This window comes from Mixophyes fleayi, chromosome 9, assembly GCF_038048845.1.
Source record: "Mixophyes fleayi isolate aMixFle1 chromosome 9, aMixFle1.hap1, whole genome shotgun sequence".
NCBI lineage: Eukaryota > Metazoa > Chordata > Amphibia > Anura > Limnodynastidae > Mixophyes > Mixophyes fleayi.
Window position 1 is genome coordinate 50,518,057 of NC_134410.1, and position 17,736 is coordinate 50,535,792.

At 41.8% G+C, this 17,736-nt stretch overlaps 1 protein-coding gene across 1 annotated transcript in view; it reads left to right on the forward strand.

Annotated features, from left to right (window-relative positions):
- AMMECR1 (AMMECR nuclear protein 1) overlaps positions 1-17,736 on the forward strand; it is a 167,725-nt gene that overhangs the window by 107,364 nt on the left and 42,625 nt on the right. Inside the window, exon 2 of the mRNA XM_075184328.1 lies at positions 9,203-9,785. Within this exon, the coding sequence (XP_075040429.1) occupies positions 9,391-9,785 (395 nt within the window). The 5' untranslated portion in view covers positions 9,203-9,390. The remainder of the gene's footprint in view (positions 1-9,202; positions 9,786-17,736) is intronic.

Sequence of the window (17,736 nt, forward strand, 5' to 3'; positions counted from 1 at the left end):
TAATTGAATTCCCCCCTTAGTGTGATTCCAGCATTCTCCACCATATGTGACAAAATTGTTTATTGTGTGGAATGTTTTGTTTTGGGATCTACAATCGCTCCTTCAGGATAAAAGATGACTTGCAGGCAGGTACAAGTAGATTTCATTGACTTCTGTACTGTTTAATACACCAAGTGAAATACAGCAAAATATGCAGCACAAAGCAAAAATAATATAAACAATATCCTAGTTCTGTCAGAGCTTTAATACATTGTAAACACACCTGTCTACCAGGCAGCTAGGCTGTGTGCCAACATAAATATGTAAAATATGCAGGTTCTTTTTTTTACCTTTCTTTTTTTGGAGCTTACATCAGAGAACTTCTTGGATAGTCTGCTTTGTTCACATTCCCTTAAGAAGTGGAAAGCCTCTCAGGTTTAAATAGAAGTTTTCCTTTTCTAATGGATCAGCTTAGATCAAGTACCTTTGAATCCCTGCCATGGCAGACTCAAGTAAATTCTAGACCGGATTCCTATTTTTTTTCTTCAGCCGTAGTGGCAAGCAGTATAAGCAGTGGTATTTTATGGGCTTGTGTACATCATCATCATCATCATCATTTATTTATATAGCGCCACTAATTCCGCAGCGCTGTACAGAGAACTCATTCACATCAGTCCCTGCCCCATTGGAGCTTACAGTCTAAATTCCCTAATATATACACACACTCACAAAGACAGACAGAGAGGGAGACAGACAGAGACTAGGGTCAATTTTTGATTGCAGCCAATTAACCTACCAGTATGTTTTTGGAGTGTGGGAGGAAACCGGAGCACCCGGAGGAAACCCACGCAAACACAGGGAGAACATACAAACTCCATACAGATAAGGCCATGGTCGGGAATCGAACTCATGACCCCAGTGCTGTGAGGCAGATGTGCTAACCACTAGGCCACTGTGCTGCCTCATGATTAGAGTATCGTATATGTGACCAATGCACTCCCACTCTCCCCTTGTCACAAATTCTCCTTCACCATTGTTTCCTTTTCACGTGTGCCCCAATCCACTCCCACCCAGATCGGTTCCTACCTGTTGCGCTGTCTGGTGGAAGAGGGTTCTGGGCTTCACAGCAACTCCCACCTCATCTGCTTTATGTAGGAATGAACCCTATGCAGAGAATGTAAGCTGCTGCTGTGCAGTGCAGTACTCTGTCCTCTGCTCCACTGGACACACAGAAAAGTTAGATTGGGAGAACATGGTGAAGCGGCATATACCTACCGACTGTCCCTGCATTCTGGACACCATCATAACTGTGCTGAACAGCTCTCCAAAATAAGAGCTGTCCTACCAAAATCAGGATAGTTGTCATACTGTGCTGCTCTCTCCTACCTGTTCTTGCAGCTGTGACTACATGCTGCTGGTGTTTTAAGGTATCTTGCTACTTTGCAAGGTCTAGGAATGTTGGGGCCCTGTTTGGAAAAGAAATAGGTAGTAAGCAATTGCTGGAGGGCAGTACATTAAGTGAACACTCTTGGGGCTAGATTTACTAAGCTGCGGGTTTGAAAAAGTGGGGATGTTGCCTGTAGCAACCAATCAGATTCTAGCTGTCATTTATTTAGTACCTTCTACAAAATGATAGCTAGAATCTGATTGGTTGCTATAGGCAACATCCCCACTTTTTCAAACCAGCAGCTTAGTAAATCTGGCCCTTGGTCTCCCTCGTCCAACCAGCCCAACATTAAATCATTAGCCCTCACATTTATTAAATGAGCCATCGATCTCCAATTAGCCCTGTCATTAAATGATTAGCCTCCACATTCATCACTGAGAACTTGTGTTGCTTTATTAGACCCTACAATATAATAGACTCCCATATTAAATGAATAGACTGTTAAAGACAGTATTGGAAGGGATCATAAACCACTAGAAGAACTTCATCATCATAATCATCTATTTATATAGCGCCATTAATTCCACAGAGCTGTAGAGAGAACGCACTCACATCAGTCCCTGCCCCATTAGAGATTACAGTCTAAATCCCCTAACATACACACACTGAGAGAGACTAGGGTCAATTTAATAGCAGCCAATTAACCTACCAGTATGTTTTTGGAGTGTGGGAGGAAACCGGAGCACCCGGAGAAAACCCACGCAAACACGGGGAAAACATACAAACTCCACACAGATAAGGCCATGGTCAGGAATCAAACTCATGACCCCAAGGGTGTGTGGAAGAAGTGCTAACCACTAAGCCATCGTGCAAGGTCTTCACCTATAGCAGCCCCCTTTCCAAGGAACGTAATTTGTTCCACAGCAGAGCTGGATTAAGGCTTCGGGGGGCCCTGAGCACTTAAGACAGGGGGGCCCCTAAGATCTAAAATTAAGGGCATAGTGACACATCCTGCATTACATCACCTACAGCCCACAGTATGACACTTACAGCTCTCCCAGAGGGCTCGCTTAGGTTGTCTGCATAAGAAAAATCATTGCTTCCACAAACTAAAATACTGTACATTAAAACAATCATCAAAACACCACATTAAAATGGGTATTGACACTACACATTAAAACTAGCAATGATATCATACATTAAAAATACCATTGATAACGTACACTAAAACTAGCAATGATACCGCACGCTAAAACTAGCAATGATACCGAACTTTAAAAATAAAATTTATAATGCACATTAAAACTACCAATGATACCGCAAATTAAAATACCATTGATAATGCATCATTGGGCATGGCCAGGCCACCCTCCTACAGACAAAAAAACTGCATTGTTGTGTACACCATTGAACGGTCACCAAAAATTGGGATTGTCCCACTAGAATCACAACATTTCACAGACTTTGCTGCTCTCTCCTACCTGTTCTTCTCACTTTCACCACCTGTGCTGCAGGTTTCTTTAGTTGCGGCTTGTCTGGATCCTGGAATGTTAGGGGCCCTACTTGGAAAAAAAAAAGGGTACATTTAGAAAATTACAGCCACCCCCAGCGTTAAATCAGTACCACCCATGATTAATAATTAGGCCTTCCCCCAGCCCCAACATTAAAATAATAGTATTCACATTTAATAAATAAACCTATTTCCCTCCCTACAAACAGCCCCAGTAATAAATTAATAGTATTTACATTTCAGAAATATACCTATTTCCCGCAACCGTCACTGCCATTAAATAATTCATAGGCACATTTTAATAAAGGGACCTCATTCTCCGCAAACTCACCCCCACATTCAGTAGCGCCCAAACCACCCCATCTTAAATTAATTAATTGTCCCCACTATTGTGCCTCTCTTCTCCCCCTTTTTCCTTACTGTGCCTCTCTTCTCCCCCTTTTTTCCTTACTGTGCCTCTCTTCTCCCCCTTTTTTCCTTACTGTGCTTCTCTTCTCCCCCTTTTTTCCTTACTGTGCCTCTCTTATCCCCCTTTTTACCTTACTGTGCTTCTCTTCTCCCTCTTTTTTCTTACTGTGCCTCTCCTCTCCCCCTTTTTCCCTTACTGTGCCTCTCTTCTCCCCCTTTTTCCTTACTGTGCCTCTCTTCTTCCCCCTTTTCCTCCATAGTGTGCCTCTCTTCTCCCCCTTTTTCCTACATAGTGTCCCTGTCTTCTCCCTTTTTCCTCCATACTGTCCCTTTCTTCTCCCCCTTTTTCCTACATAGTGTCCCTTTCTTCTCCCCCTTTTTCCTACATAGTGTCCCTTTCTTTTCCACCTTTTTCCTACAGTGTCCCTTTCTTCTCCCCCTTTTTCCTACATAGTGTCCCTTTCTTCTCCCCCTTTTTTCCTTACTGTGCCTCTCTTCTCCCCCTTTTTTCCTTACTGTGCTTCTCTTCTCCCCCTTTTTTCCTTACTGTGCCTCTCTTATCCCCCTTTTTACCTTACTGTGCTTCTCTTCTCCCCCTTTTTTCTTACTGTGCCTCTCCTCTCCCCCTTTTTCCCTTACTGTGCCTCTCTTCTCCCCCTTTTTCCTTACTGTGCCTCTCTTCTTCCCCTTTTTCCTCCATAGTGTGCCTCTCTTCTCCCCCTTTTTCCTACATAGTGTCCCTGTCTTCTCCCCTTTTCCTACATAGTGTCCCTTTCTTCTCCCCCTTTTTCCTACATAGTGTCCCTTTCTTTTCCCCCTTTTTCCTACATAGTGTCCCTGTCTTCTCCCCTTTTCCTCCATAGTGTGCCTCTCTTCTCCCCCTTTTTCCTACATAGTGTCCCTTTCTTCTCCCCCTTTTTCCTCCATACTGTCCCTTTCTTCTCCCCCTTTTTCCTACATAGTGTCCCCTTCTTCTCCCCCTTTTTCCTACATAGTGTCCCTTTCTTCTCCCCCTTTTTCCTCCATACTGTCCCTTTCTTCTCCCCCTTTTTCCTACATAGTGTCCCCTTCTTCTCCCCCTTTTTCCTACATAGTGTCCCTTTCTTCTCCCTCTTTTTCCTACATAGTGTCCCTTTCTTCTCCCCCTTTTTCCTACATAGTGTCCCTTTCTTCTCCCCCTTTTTCCTACATAGTGTCCCTTTCTTCTCCCCCTTTTTCCTACATAGTGTCCCTTTCTTATCCCCCTTTTTACCTTACTGTGCTTCTCTTCTCCCCCTTTTTTCTTACTGTGCCTCTCCTCTCCCCCTTTTTTCCTTACTGTGCCTCTCTTCTCCCCCTTTTTCCTTACTGTGCCTCTCTTCTTCCCTTTTCCTAAATAGTGTGCATCTCTTCTCCCTTTTTTTCCTACATAGTGTCCTTTCTTCTCCCCCTTTTTCCTCCATACTGTCCCTTTCTTCTCCCCCTTTTTCTTCATACTGTCCCTTTCTTCTTTATTCCTTTTTTTTTTTTTCTTACCTTTCTTCTCTTCTGTCTTCCTGTTTCTTTCCTGGTCCTCTCCGCGCTGCTCCTCACTGAATGACAGGCGTGACTTGATGACGTCACGCCTGTCATTCAGTGTTAACAGTGCAGAGAGGAGGGACGCCGGCGCTGCGATGAGGTGAGTAGTATCGATATATTTTTTTTTCACTATCCTGCTCCCCCCACCAACGCAGGGAGCCCCGAACTCGACTGCAACCCTCCCCCTCTCTCCGAGGGCCCCCCGCCGCCATTAAGGGAAAAAAAAAAAAAAATCAGTAGAGATTATGCGCGCGGTGGCGGGGGGCCCTCGGAGAGAGGGGGGCCCGGGGCACGTGCCCCCTGTGCCCCTCCCTTAATCCAGCTATGTTCCACAGTACTCAGTTATGCCAGGTCTTAACTCATGGTAGCAATAGTTTAGAAAATACAATATTGGCGGTGGAGTGGACAGAACATGGAAGGAGGTAGTACAAAATTGCACAAGTAGCAGAGAATCCAAGTCAAAAGTCAGAGCTGGCTGCGTTCAATAGAATAAGTAGAAAATACAGGCTGAGGTTAGTGTTAGCAGAGTTCATTAAACAAACCTGTTTAACAGGCCAAGGTCAAGGCAAGAAGAGGTTGATGCAAATCCAGAAAAAGGCAATGGTTAGGTGCAAACATTGAAATCCAATAAACAATATAGGTCACTACTAGAAGTCAAATCAAGTAAGGATACAAACAGCACACTAGCTTAAGCAGAAACTATCACAGCAGAGGTGATAGAGAGGAAGGGGTTTAAATACAGAGCTGGACCAACAAATTTCAGCCTGATTAGCTGCACAAGTGCAGCAGGCTTTAATTGAACAAGATCAGATAGGCAGCTGCTACTGCATAGAAGCAGCTAAAGGTCGGCAGTATAGAGTAAAAACTCTGGTTGCTGTTACTTGGTAACCAGCATGTGGGGAGCTGACATCAAACGCACATGTGCCGAGGGACAGAAGGATAGGTGGCCCACATGGATGGGAAGTTGAAGGGAGGAAAGGAATTAAGCAGAGGGGAAGGAAGAGCAGAAGGGAAAGAAGCCAACAGGACTTGGGGGAGGAAATGGTGTCTTAGTGGTTAGTACTTCTGCCTTACAGCACTGGGGTCATTAGTACAATTCCAAACCATGGCCTTATCTATGTGGAGTTTGTATGTTCTCCCCGTGTTTGCGTGGGTTTCCTCCAGGTGCTCCAGTTTCCTCCCACACTTCAAAAACTTACTAGTAGGTTAATTTGCTGCTATCAAAATTGACCCTAGTCTATCTGTCTGTGTATGTTGGGAATTTTAGACTGTAAGCTCCAATGAGGCAGGGATTGATGTGAGTTCTCCGTACAGCGCTGCAGAATTAGTGGCGCTATATAAATAAATGATGATGATGAGGAAAGGTTCAACACGTTCTGACTGATTGGGCACCCTGTGACCCTGGACATCTTGCACTAGGCAGACAAACAGTGCGCTGAGCCAGTCAGGGATGGATGCTGACATACAAAGTCAGCTACAGGTCATTTAATACGGGGGGGAGAGGGGTGGTCCATGGGGAGCAGCCAGCCACCAGAAAAGGACCCCGATGACAAAGCCAGCCATTTAAACTCCAGGGTCAGCCCCAATAAGCTATATATGAGTCTGCATAATTGACTTGCACCAGATATGGTTTTGTAGTTTAAAACAAGCATCAGATATTGCCAAGCATATAAGACTTTGCACCAGATGTGAATCTGCATATTTCACTCATTGGAGGGAATTCAATTCGGCTGCGAGTAATGCGGCGCTAAATCTATTACCGTTAATACGGTCATTTTAGGCCTGCTTTCTGCTCGCGGATCCCTGAGTCAGCGTTGCAATTATCGTATTAACAGTAATTATACACACTAACGTAATGTAGCTAATAGTGCGCAGGCTGCATTACTTTTTACAGTAACGAGGCCAATTGAATTCCCCCCATTATATATCTCCATGTAAGGCTTGGAACCATGCATGGATCTGCATATTAAGTTTGGCACCAGTACAGTAAAATGTAGTATACTTGGCACCAGATATGACTCGGCATAGATTGGCTACTAACGTTCAGAGCTTACTCCTTGATTTTAGACATATTTGTTGAGAGCTACTCATTCTGCAAGTTGTAATATGTGTTCTCATTTTTAGTTTAGCTTTGCTAAAGATTCAAAATGCATGTAAGAATGGTACAAACTTATGCATAGAGTGGGGCAAATTAAAAAAAGAAAATAACTTTCTGTCAGCAATAATGTACAGAAAGATTTTGAGATATATGAAATAAGACTTAATCATAAAGTGATGTATTTACAGGTAAAAAAATGTTGATTATTATTTGTAATGTTATTTTTTACAGGGAAATTAATAAAACAACTGTCAGGTTTAAGCAGCAGTTTATAAGAAATAACACAATAGATGCAAATTAGATATCCTTTTACTTTAGTTAATTTGCTAATAAATGTAAAAAATTGCAACTGTGCATATAAGGACTGGCAAGGGAAACAAAATATTTTTAAAATATATTTAATTATAATATGTTTACTTTTCCTTGTAAAAAATGAAGTGCACCCAGCATTATTATTAACATGTGATGAGGTTAGTTATGTGACTAGGCCCCAGATATTGTGAGAACCTAGCAAGGTCCCTGAATGCTATGGTTTTTGTGTGATATGTGTAGCAGAGTAAACCACCTGTGACAATTTAGCCAGTATCCTTTTTTTTTTGTATAAAGCTACAAAATAGCATGTTAACTCCAAATTTGGGGATGGGGTGTTTTTGTTTAGGGGTTAGAAAATGTAGCCCCTATCCCATCTTTAACCATATTCTATATACACTCTCTCAAGTGTGTATATACATCCTATCCTGAAGAAAGAGCCATCTTCAGCAGGCCTCATAGCAAAATTTAAGAGGAGGGGGGCCAGTGATATCTGTTTACATAGTGGTGGCTCCTGTTCTGCTCTTCTGAGCATGAGGGGGGCTGTTGCATCAGCAGTGGAGTCCAGTCTGAGTATTCAGTTCCAATGTAATAATTATGATACCCATACAGAGCTCCACTGCACCTGAGCTCAAGCAAATGGACAGACTTAGCTGGTCCCCCTCCCTGCCGGCCAGAGCTGTAATTTAAAATTATAGCGCCTGGGGCGAGAATGTCAAATGCCGCCCCCGTAGCCCTCAATTTTAACTAAATAAACCTAAAATATTGCTAAACTGCCCCCCTTCAGCGTTGTACCCTGGGCGGTCGCTCCTATCACACAGCCCTAGTTACGGCCCGGCTGCCGGCAACAGCATGTACTGTTCTGGCAGTAGTTACAAGCCCTGGGGCCAGTCATGATGGATCCTGTCTATGGCTGTACACCTCCACCACTTCCCAATGTCATAAGGTGTGAACTTACTAGCACAATCACATCTGATGACATCTGCAATATCACTCTACAGATGGGGTGGCCATAGAGCAAGGGTAGGCAACCTGCAGCTCTCCAGGTGTTGTGAAACTACAAGTCCCAGCATGCTTTGCCAGTAGATAACCAGCAGATAGGTGGCAAGGCATGCTGGGATTTGTAGTTTCACAACACCTGGAGAGCCGCAGGTTGCCTACCCCTAGTCTGGGGTAAAAGACCTTGCAGACCCTCGGGTGACTACAGCAATTACCAGTCACACTAATGGGAGCAATAGTGCTGCCGGTGAGCAGGTTGCTTGGAGAAGACAGAGAACAGGCAGACAGGTGGGCAGAATTGATGTTTCAAGTGGTGTCTGTATAATTAACAAATACTGTGGTTACATGTGCAAAATAGTCCCTCACAATTTATTTTGCACATATAACTTCTACAAAATCTCCTTGAAAGCGGAGTTCTCCCTTAATGGCCTCATACTTTTATATAAAATCAGGAGGTAAAGGTGGCCTTGCTCAAATGAGCTTACAGCATCTGGCTGACAAGGCATGGTGGGAATTCTAGATCCACAACAGATGACAAACCAAAAGTATCCTGTGATTACACCAGCAGCATGATGCTGTTATCACTATACTATTAAAATCTGTACCTGCCCCATTGTGGTTTACTATCCCAAATCCCTAACACACACTATTGCGTCAGAAACCAATGAACCTACCAGTATGTTGGTGAACTGTGAGAGAAAAACATGCAAATTCCACACACATACGGCTGTGGTCAAATTCAAACTCATGACTCCAGCACTGTGAGGTAGCAATGCTACCCACTGAGCAACAATGCTGTCCATGCACATATTGGAGTTATAAACCTTTAAATTACTATAGTAATATAGATTGTAACTGTAATGTTTTGTGAAACCTCCCTTCCTGTATGAATTTCTTTTTATCCCTGACAGCTGTTTCCACTGACACCATCCCCTTTCTGTGTCTTCTGCTGCAGGATCTGCAGGACTGTCAGCCGTCATCCGGGTACAGGAGGAGAGGGCGATACTGACACTTTCCACAGCTGCCAATACAGCGTCCATAGGAGGCAGTGGGCGGGGCCACCATCTGACTGACAGGAGCAGGCAGAGCTACGAACTCCGGGCGTTGCGACGTCACCACGCACAGGAGGAGGACGCCCGGAGCATGGGTCGGAAGCGGTGCGTGGGAGACTGTTCCAAGATGGCGGCGGGCTGCTGCGGGGTGAAGAAGCAGAAGCTATCCAGCTCTCCGCCGTCTGGCTCAGGGGGCCCAGGCGGCACGCACTGCAGCGGAGAGAGCCAGTGCCGCGGGGCGGAGCTGGGGCTGGGAGGCCCCGGGAGCGGGCCTGGAGGAAGCAGCCGGGTGAACGGCCTGGGTTGTGGAAACAGCCTATCACCGGGCTGCGGGACTCTCTCTACGGGCTGTGGCTCCAGCTTAAGCCCCGGATCCCGGAAGATGGTGGTTTCGGCTGAGATGTGCTGCTTCTGCTTCGATGTTCTGTATTGCCACCTGTACGGGTACCAGCCGCCCCGCACACCACGCTTCACCAATGACCCATAGTAAGTGCCGGCTGTCAGCGTGTGAGGGGAGGCGGAGAGCCGGGGTGCTGAGGGGCAGAGCATGGTGTCCTGTCACTAGGGCCAGGGAGGGAACCTCGGGTACAGAAGCTACGGAGTATCTGGATGATGGGTGTATTAGGGCCGCAGCATAGATCCTTGGCTGGGACACCCGTCAGAAATGTATCCGACATGCCAGTGATTTTAAAATAGCCCAGCAGTATATATTTTCTGTGTCATAGGTCTGGCCAACCTCCCCTAATACAGACTAAGTCTGTGGTTTGGTCGCAGCTGGGGAACAAAGGAATGCCAGTATAATGCAGATGCCATAGGAAGTTACACCAATAGCTGTGACAGAATATAAACCGGAGTCCATGAAACCGGCAATAAAAGACCATTCGGAAAATTAAAAATGAGTAGAGATATATGTGGGTAGTTGGTAGACACAGCAAAGCTTACAAATGTTTTGTCTAGTAGAGACAATGTAAGAAAGGGAGGGGGCTGCTTAAATTCATGTTAGTGAATGTTTGTTGACATTATGGGAAGGGAGGGAGGGGGAGCAAGAAGAGTCTGAGGACACAGGGAAAGCAGAGTAGCATTAACCAGGGACAGTGGAAGCAGCCTAAAGCAGAAATATTGGGGTTTGTTAAGGATCACTGAGGTAATCAATGTAAGATGCTGACTATATATTTTAAACAATCCAGATATCTTAAAAGCAAATAGGCTGTGTAAATATTTTAAAAGAATCGAGTAACAAGTGTTATATAGAACTTTTTTTTTTTTTATATTTGTGTTATGACATTGGCAAGAACTCAGATCATATAAATAAAATACAGAAGTAAAGTATGTGGAAAATAGGTGGTAGAAAGCACTCATGTTTATCTCCTCCAGTGAGCCTATACCAAAATCTATCTATCTCTGTCAAAATAAACCTTCACTGAAATTACATATAAATTCATTATAGCTGTATTGTGTGTTCAGTTGTTTAATTATTCTGTTTGCTTTTTTTTAATTTTATTATTGTAACATTTCAACTTTGTTTGAGTTAACTAATGTAATTCAATTGTTTTTAGAACAGTATCAGTAATAATGTCTCTGTGCTACTGGTTTCACTATTAGAAGGAAATGGTACATATTGAGTTCAGATTGAAACTACCAACTGTTTTATTTGTGAAAGCTCTTGTGTAATCAAGGTAAAATTGACTTCAGTGTCATGAGATGTTGCTCCTCTACTGCTCACTGACTTTTCTGGGAATGGAAATGGGTGAAGGAAGTATATGGTCCTATAAGTTAGGACATGTAATCTCGTGCACAATATGTCCCCAGTGAATAGAACAGGACTGACAGGAACATACATGTTTACTAATCTCCTCTCCACCCCTTATCTGCTGTGTCTGTATAGTTGAGACTTGCATCATGTGTAAAATTTATTGTTATAAATTATGTTCTAATCTTCTGAACAGCTTGGGACACTCTGGGAATGGTTGCAGCTCAGGATGTCCTTCTGGGTTTCAGCAGCTCAATGGTTAATAGCCACTGTCCAATTGTGCTGGGTGGGGAATGGAAGAATAATGTTTCAAGACTCTTCTGATGTGTCCTGGAGCTGTAGGATAGCAACCACTTGCTTTCCATTGTTAGAAATGCACAAGGCTTTTATTATAATGCTGTGGAACATCACTAGAAATGTCCTGTAGTATGGCTATTCCACTGCTCCCCTCTGTTTCAGAAACCAGAAGACTGTCACATGTTCAAATGCTCTCATGACAAAGCATCCAAACATTGGACTTCTTTTTAGCGTGAGGAACCAGTGTTGCTTGTACAGCGCTTTTGAGTGAAGCTTAGTACAAAGAAGCAGGGGTTATCCATTTGTTGCCGGGCGGTGTGATGTTTAGATGTTTGTTGTCTTTCTCTTGGAATTTGTCAGCTGTGCTCAGTCAGTATTTTACATTTTTCATGTGCTGGAATAAGATGGATTTCTCAATTCTGAAACCTGCTTTAGAGAATTTCATATGCTACAGTTAAAGCAATTCTAATTTAATGATGCGTAACATGTTGCCAATGTCATTTAGTACTTCTAGCTAGGTTTTCTTTGTTTGTCTTCTCCATTTCCTTTGCATTATCCATATATGCAAATTATAGGCAATTGACATGCTAACCAGAAATACTGTTAGTCTTAAAAGAATCCTAGCCCAATCTACCATAGTCTTTGGTTGCAAAATGAACACGCATATACACATGTTCCTTTTAAAAATGTGCATGACTAGTTCACATTTAAATGTGTGCTAGACTGTACTGGTCTAGAAATGAGGAGAAGGAATGAGTGGGATTGTACAAGCACTTTTGTATAAATTGGGGAGGAGAGATGGGAGACTCCCAACTTATCATTGGCTTTTGCAGCTTGGCCTCAGTGAGATGAATAGGGTGTCGGCTAAGGACCCATCAGAAGAGGATAGCAGCCATAAAATTCCAAAAGTAATGGCATGACATTAGTTAACTCTCCATTCACACATAGTGTTTGGTTGCAAGTAGCAGGCAGTCTTAATGTTGAGTTAATGGCAAGTGCAAGAATGACCTATGAATGTTGGGACTGCTTTACACTGCATGTTTATGTGTAATGCCACAAGGCAACTGACGGATAGGAGGGTTCATGCCGTCCAGTTCTATTAAATATAGCTGAATAGTATATTCTACTCCGCTTCAGTAGCTATCTTGGCATGCATGTACTGCTGGGATGGTGAGTCTTGGGTGGGGGACACCTCGCTTGTTTGTTGCATGGCATGGGCAGGACTTAAAAGGAAAGGTTGTTCAAAAGTGGGCAAACCCTTGTATGTCTTTATACGTATGTGTTTACCTTAATGATGCTAATGCAACTTTGGTTACAGTAGACAAATCAACTAATTGACACGTAATTTCACTATTGGATATCATTGAATGTCAATCTGCATTACTGGAATGATAACAGAGTTTTGTTTTTTTTGTTGTTTTTTCGTTTTTTTAGAACTTGGGCAACCCCTGCAGAAAAATGCCAATCTCTATTTACACAATCATTCTACGAGACAACTTTCAAACTTAAAATAGCAGGGCGCTCTGGGGCGAAGAGGTTGGCACATGACTGTTTGTGTGCAGAACATATGAACACTTTATCCTGCTCATATCTAATCAGGTGCTGCTATGACTTCAATAGCCTGCTGTTTTACATCGGAAGTGTCTCCTGGATTGATCATGTAAAATGCAGTAACTGGCTTTTTACTGTAAGGGGTAGTCCAACCCCTTTAACTAAATCTGTTCTGTATGGGCTCTTTCTAATACCCTTGCTGATAGTTGCTATTTGTAAAAAGCTGCTTATGAAAGCATATATAATTCTGGGGCAGTGAAGAAACCTCATTCTAAGTGACCGGCTTGCAATCGCCTAGACTACAGAAATTCTTTTAACATTGGTCAGTAACCTTACATCTAATAACTGATAATGTTGTGTTTTGATAATTCATCTTTTTGTCCTTTGCTGTTTTTTTTTCTAAAAGCAGTGGTGTATTTTTGTGCTTACTGGGTGAGCAGGGAAATACTTTCTCTTTGACTTTCCCTCCCATTTGGTAAAAAGTAGCGCAAGACTGAACATTGAATTATACTTTATTTGCAACAATTTGCAGTTTTTCATTATTCTCCTTTTAAAGGCACACTAATTTTTTATTAAGCACCCCTTTGTATTTATCTTCTACAAATACTATGTCTGCAGAGTTTACTTCTGTGTTTTAGCCTTTTCTTCCCAGAAATTCTATGCATGTTGTAATACTCTTGCAATAAAGCAACTTGGGAGTATGGCCTAGTGAATAAGGTCTGAGTGTGCCATCATTAGGGGCACAGCCAATACTTGAGTGGCCATGAAGAACAGAGGCCAACAATGGGATCATTGACTTTTGTAGTTTAGCCTAGGGTATTGGCTGTGCTCCTAAATGGAGGCTAACAATGCCCTGTTTGGTCATGATATAAAACTATTTAAAACAAAAGTATACAAATCCCTGGAGCCAGATAGCCAGAATGACTAAATGATGACTGCTGGCATCTAGTCTTTGGGAGAGTAATATCTATCTCTGAGATCAATGGATGCATATGGTTACTAGCTCCTTAATATCTCCTGTTGGCTCCTGAACCCTTCATTGCTTTGTTCACCGCTGCAGTAGTATATGCATTCCACTTTACTAGGTGAAAGCATTTACGTGTATGTGTAATAAGTAATACCAGTTATATGTTCCTTCTAATCAGTCCTCAAATGTAAACAAAATGTTTTTTGTTTTTTAAAAAAAAAAATACTCTTAAGAGATCAATTCCAGTCAAAATTGGGAATTATGTTTCTATTGGAATGCCATAATTTAAATATGAATGCAGAGAATTACTTATGTATGGTCCAGGGATCAGCGCCTGCTCTGCTGAGTGTCCCGAAGTCTAGGCTGGCGTCATTGGACAACACACTACCAGCGAGATGAAAGCCTGCTTGATCGGGAGCTGTATGTGTCTCCCAGTGCCTGCACAGTCCTGGGATGTTCTATTATCTTTATTAGATAGGCAGTGTTTGCTCATTATGTCTTAAAGGATTCATTTAACTTATGGAATTCAATTTAGGATGGGCTCGATTTTTTAACAATGATAAAAGGAAGCCATTGTTTCTTTCACAAGTAATATTTGATCAAAATGACTATAACCGTAATCACATGCAAAACGTGGTTATGTACAGTTGTGACAGGAAAGGTTTCAGGACTTTGTTGGGGGATAATTCCTACATGATATGTAGAGATAGGAAAAGCACATTTTCAAAACAAAAAAGAGGAATGTTTAATCCTGGGGCACTATTGCATATTTTATATTTCAATTAAAATTGTTTAATCTTTTCAGTAAAATATTTCTTCTGATTCTTACATAGGTAGCGAAATGTTTAAAAAAACAATTGTGAACGAACCATGTGAAGGTTACTTGTTATGCATTTAAAGTTTGCTTTGACAAAGCTGAAGTAGCGAACGCGCATTGACCTTGTTAGATGCATTCTCCTAAAACATGTGTCCTTAAACTACAGCTGTGACGGGGTTGGAAATACTATGCTCTATTTGGAAAGAAATGAAAATTGGACATAACCATTGGGATTGTATGAATGGGAAATACAAGTAGCATATAAACTTATACAAAAGAGTTTACCTTTACAGCTCAACTATGGGACATAAATTACTGTGATCAAATATACAGCTAGTTGGCTGAAAATTAGAGGTCACTGTACTGATGAATGACACAGGGACGGCTCAATGTCTTTGACTTGAAGGAATCAATTTCTTCAAGTTAAAAACAATGTCTTTATAAATATAATGAACTGAGTTAGCTCACAATTGTTTTTACATTTTCGCTACCCATTTAAGGATCGGGAGGAATATTTTAATGAAAATTAATAGAGATTAAACACTTTTAATTGGAATATTAAATATCCTAGAGTGTCCCAGGATACTCTATGCAATTTGGTTTGAAATTGCATAATAAAATGTGTAGGTGCACCTCCCATTAAATGGAAATATAGGGGGTAAATTAATGATACAAATAATCTTATTGGCTTAGAGAAATCCTTTAAATTAAACTGAAATGTAATGACTAAATTATTTTAACAGAATTTAATTACTTTTTTATACACTACATGTAAAAATTGTAACAGTATAATGAATAAATAACTAAATAAATAAATCGCTATATTAAAGGAACTAAAGAATTTATTTTTACACTACATTATATCTGTAAGTTCTTCAATCGAACTTACATTGATGGGCACGGTCCCCGCAAGACACAATGATTTTTATGGCTGCAAATAACTGTTACAGTTTCCAGAGCAACCAGCAGGTGCACAGGTGTTTTGTCAATTGTCACATTTTCCAGAGGACAATGGTAATGCATTGTTGTAAATGGTGGGTAATTTGTGAAATAACTCTGAAGCGAAGCAACTGATTACGACGCCAATATGTTTCTGCAACTCTCAAAGATCTTTAATTTGGTATATGTCCTGCTTAGACAACGGCATCTTAGAAATAAGTCACTCGTAAAAGTCGTACTTATGCTATTAATATATAGAGCTTGTCAACTTAGTGCAGTTGGATTGTTTTTGTTATGTTAAGATTTGAGAAACTCATACCTAGCAGGGCTCAAAACAAGAAAATATATAATTAGTATGTATCAAGGGCCAGAAAACAATCTGTTAAGACAAAATGCAAATACTGCGGTTCCAAAGACAGCATTTATTGGGTATCGCACATTTTGATTTTGATGGGCTTTCCTTTCATAGGAACACTGAATGTAAAACCAACCTAGAAACTTGACATGTAAGCTTTTCCTGTTTGTCCCTTTATCTCTGGTAAAACTTGCACTTGGTGTAAGGAAGGATTTTTATATTTGTTACTGCAGTGAATGGAGCAATATTCTGCTCTAAAGTCGCCAAATGCTGCTTGGCAATAAAAATAATAATCACTTTCCGGCACTGTGGAATTTGTGGCGTCTTATTAAAATAAAAACAAAAACAAAACTGATGATAAAGTAGTAATTCTATTGTTTTGAAAATGTAAAAAAATATTTGGGGTCCCACCATTCTCTGTATTTAGCTTTGTTTCTTGCAAATAGCTGGGACCTCTGCAATTCACCTTCGGTTCTCTGTAGCACAAGAGATCTTACACGGCATCTCTATTTTAAAGCCTTAGAGCCATTGTGTCTGTTAGTCATCAACTCTACATTGCTGTGGTTCACCTAGTTTTAGAAGGGTAGTTACTGTCCTCACCAGGTTCCAGCACCTGGAATCCTTTTCTTCTGGGTGGTGTGTATAGCTGCTTTAGCACTTCTTTGTTGGTGGCTGACTGGATCTTCCTGACCACTTATTTTGGATTAGGACTGCTGTGTAGCAGGAAAACGTTGACTCGGGAAGCTGGGGTATAGATGACTGTTGGCTCTTATTTGTAGGTCACAGGAATTTAGAAAGTATACACTGATCAATCACAACATTACCTCTGTCAAGTGAAATGAATAACATTGATTCTCGTTATAATTGCACCTGTGAAGGGGTGGGATAAATTAAGCGGCAAGTAAAAAGTCTGTTCTTGAAACTTGTGTTGGAAGCAGGAGATATGGGTAAGCGTAGGGATCTGAGCTACTTTGACATGGGCCGAATTATGATGTCTAGACTACTGGGTTAGAGCATCTCCAAAATGGTAGGTCTTGTAGGGTGTTCCCAGTGTGTGGTGGTTAGTGCCTACCAAAAGTGATCCAAGGAAGGACAATCTGTGAACAGGATCATGGGCTCCCAAGGCTCATTGATATGCGTGGGGAGCGAAGCCTTTCCTGTCTGGTGAAATCCCACAGAAGAGCTACTGTAGCATAAACTGCTGAAAAAGTTAATGATGGCTATGATAGAAAGATGTCAGAACACACAATGCATTGCAGGTTGCTACGTATGGGTCTGCATAGCCACAGACCAGTCCGAGTGGGACCTACACATTATTAGGCAGGTGGATTTAACATTGTGGCTGATCGGTGTAAATATCTTGCAGGAAAAGAGCGCAGGGTGTTTAGGTATAGTGACGTTTATTGCTGAAAGATGCTATTACACCAACACTTATACTGTAGGTAGTGAAGATTTTACACAGGCACAACAGCGTCTGCACTTTATTGAAAGTAGTTTTACCCCTGCCATATATTCAAATAAGCATTTAAAAAAAATTGGACCAATTCTAGTGAGTGATGTGAGCAGGGTGGTCAGTCCAGAAGAGGGGGGTAGTCTGCACTGAGTCAGCAAATTGGGGTTCGATTTAACTAATCCAATGGACAAGAACCTTCTGCTCAAGTGCAGTTTATTTCTTCCCTGGCTAGTCACAAGGACTGACCTGTCCTCTTGCAACCCAGAAAGACCTCCTACTGTCATTGGCCCAACACCCAATCAGAACAA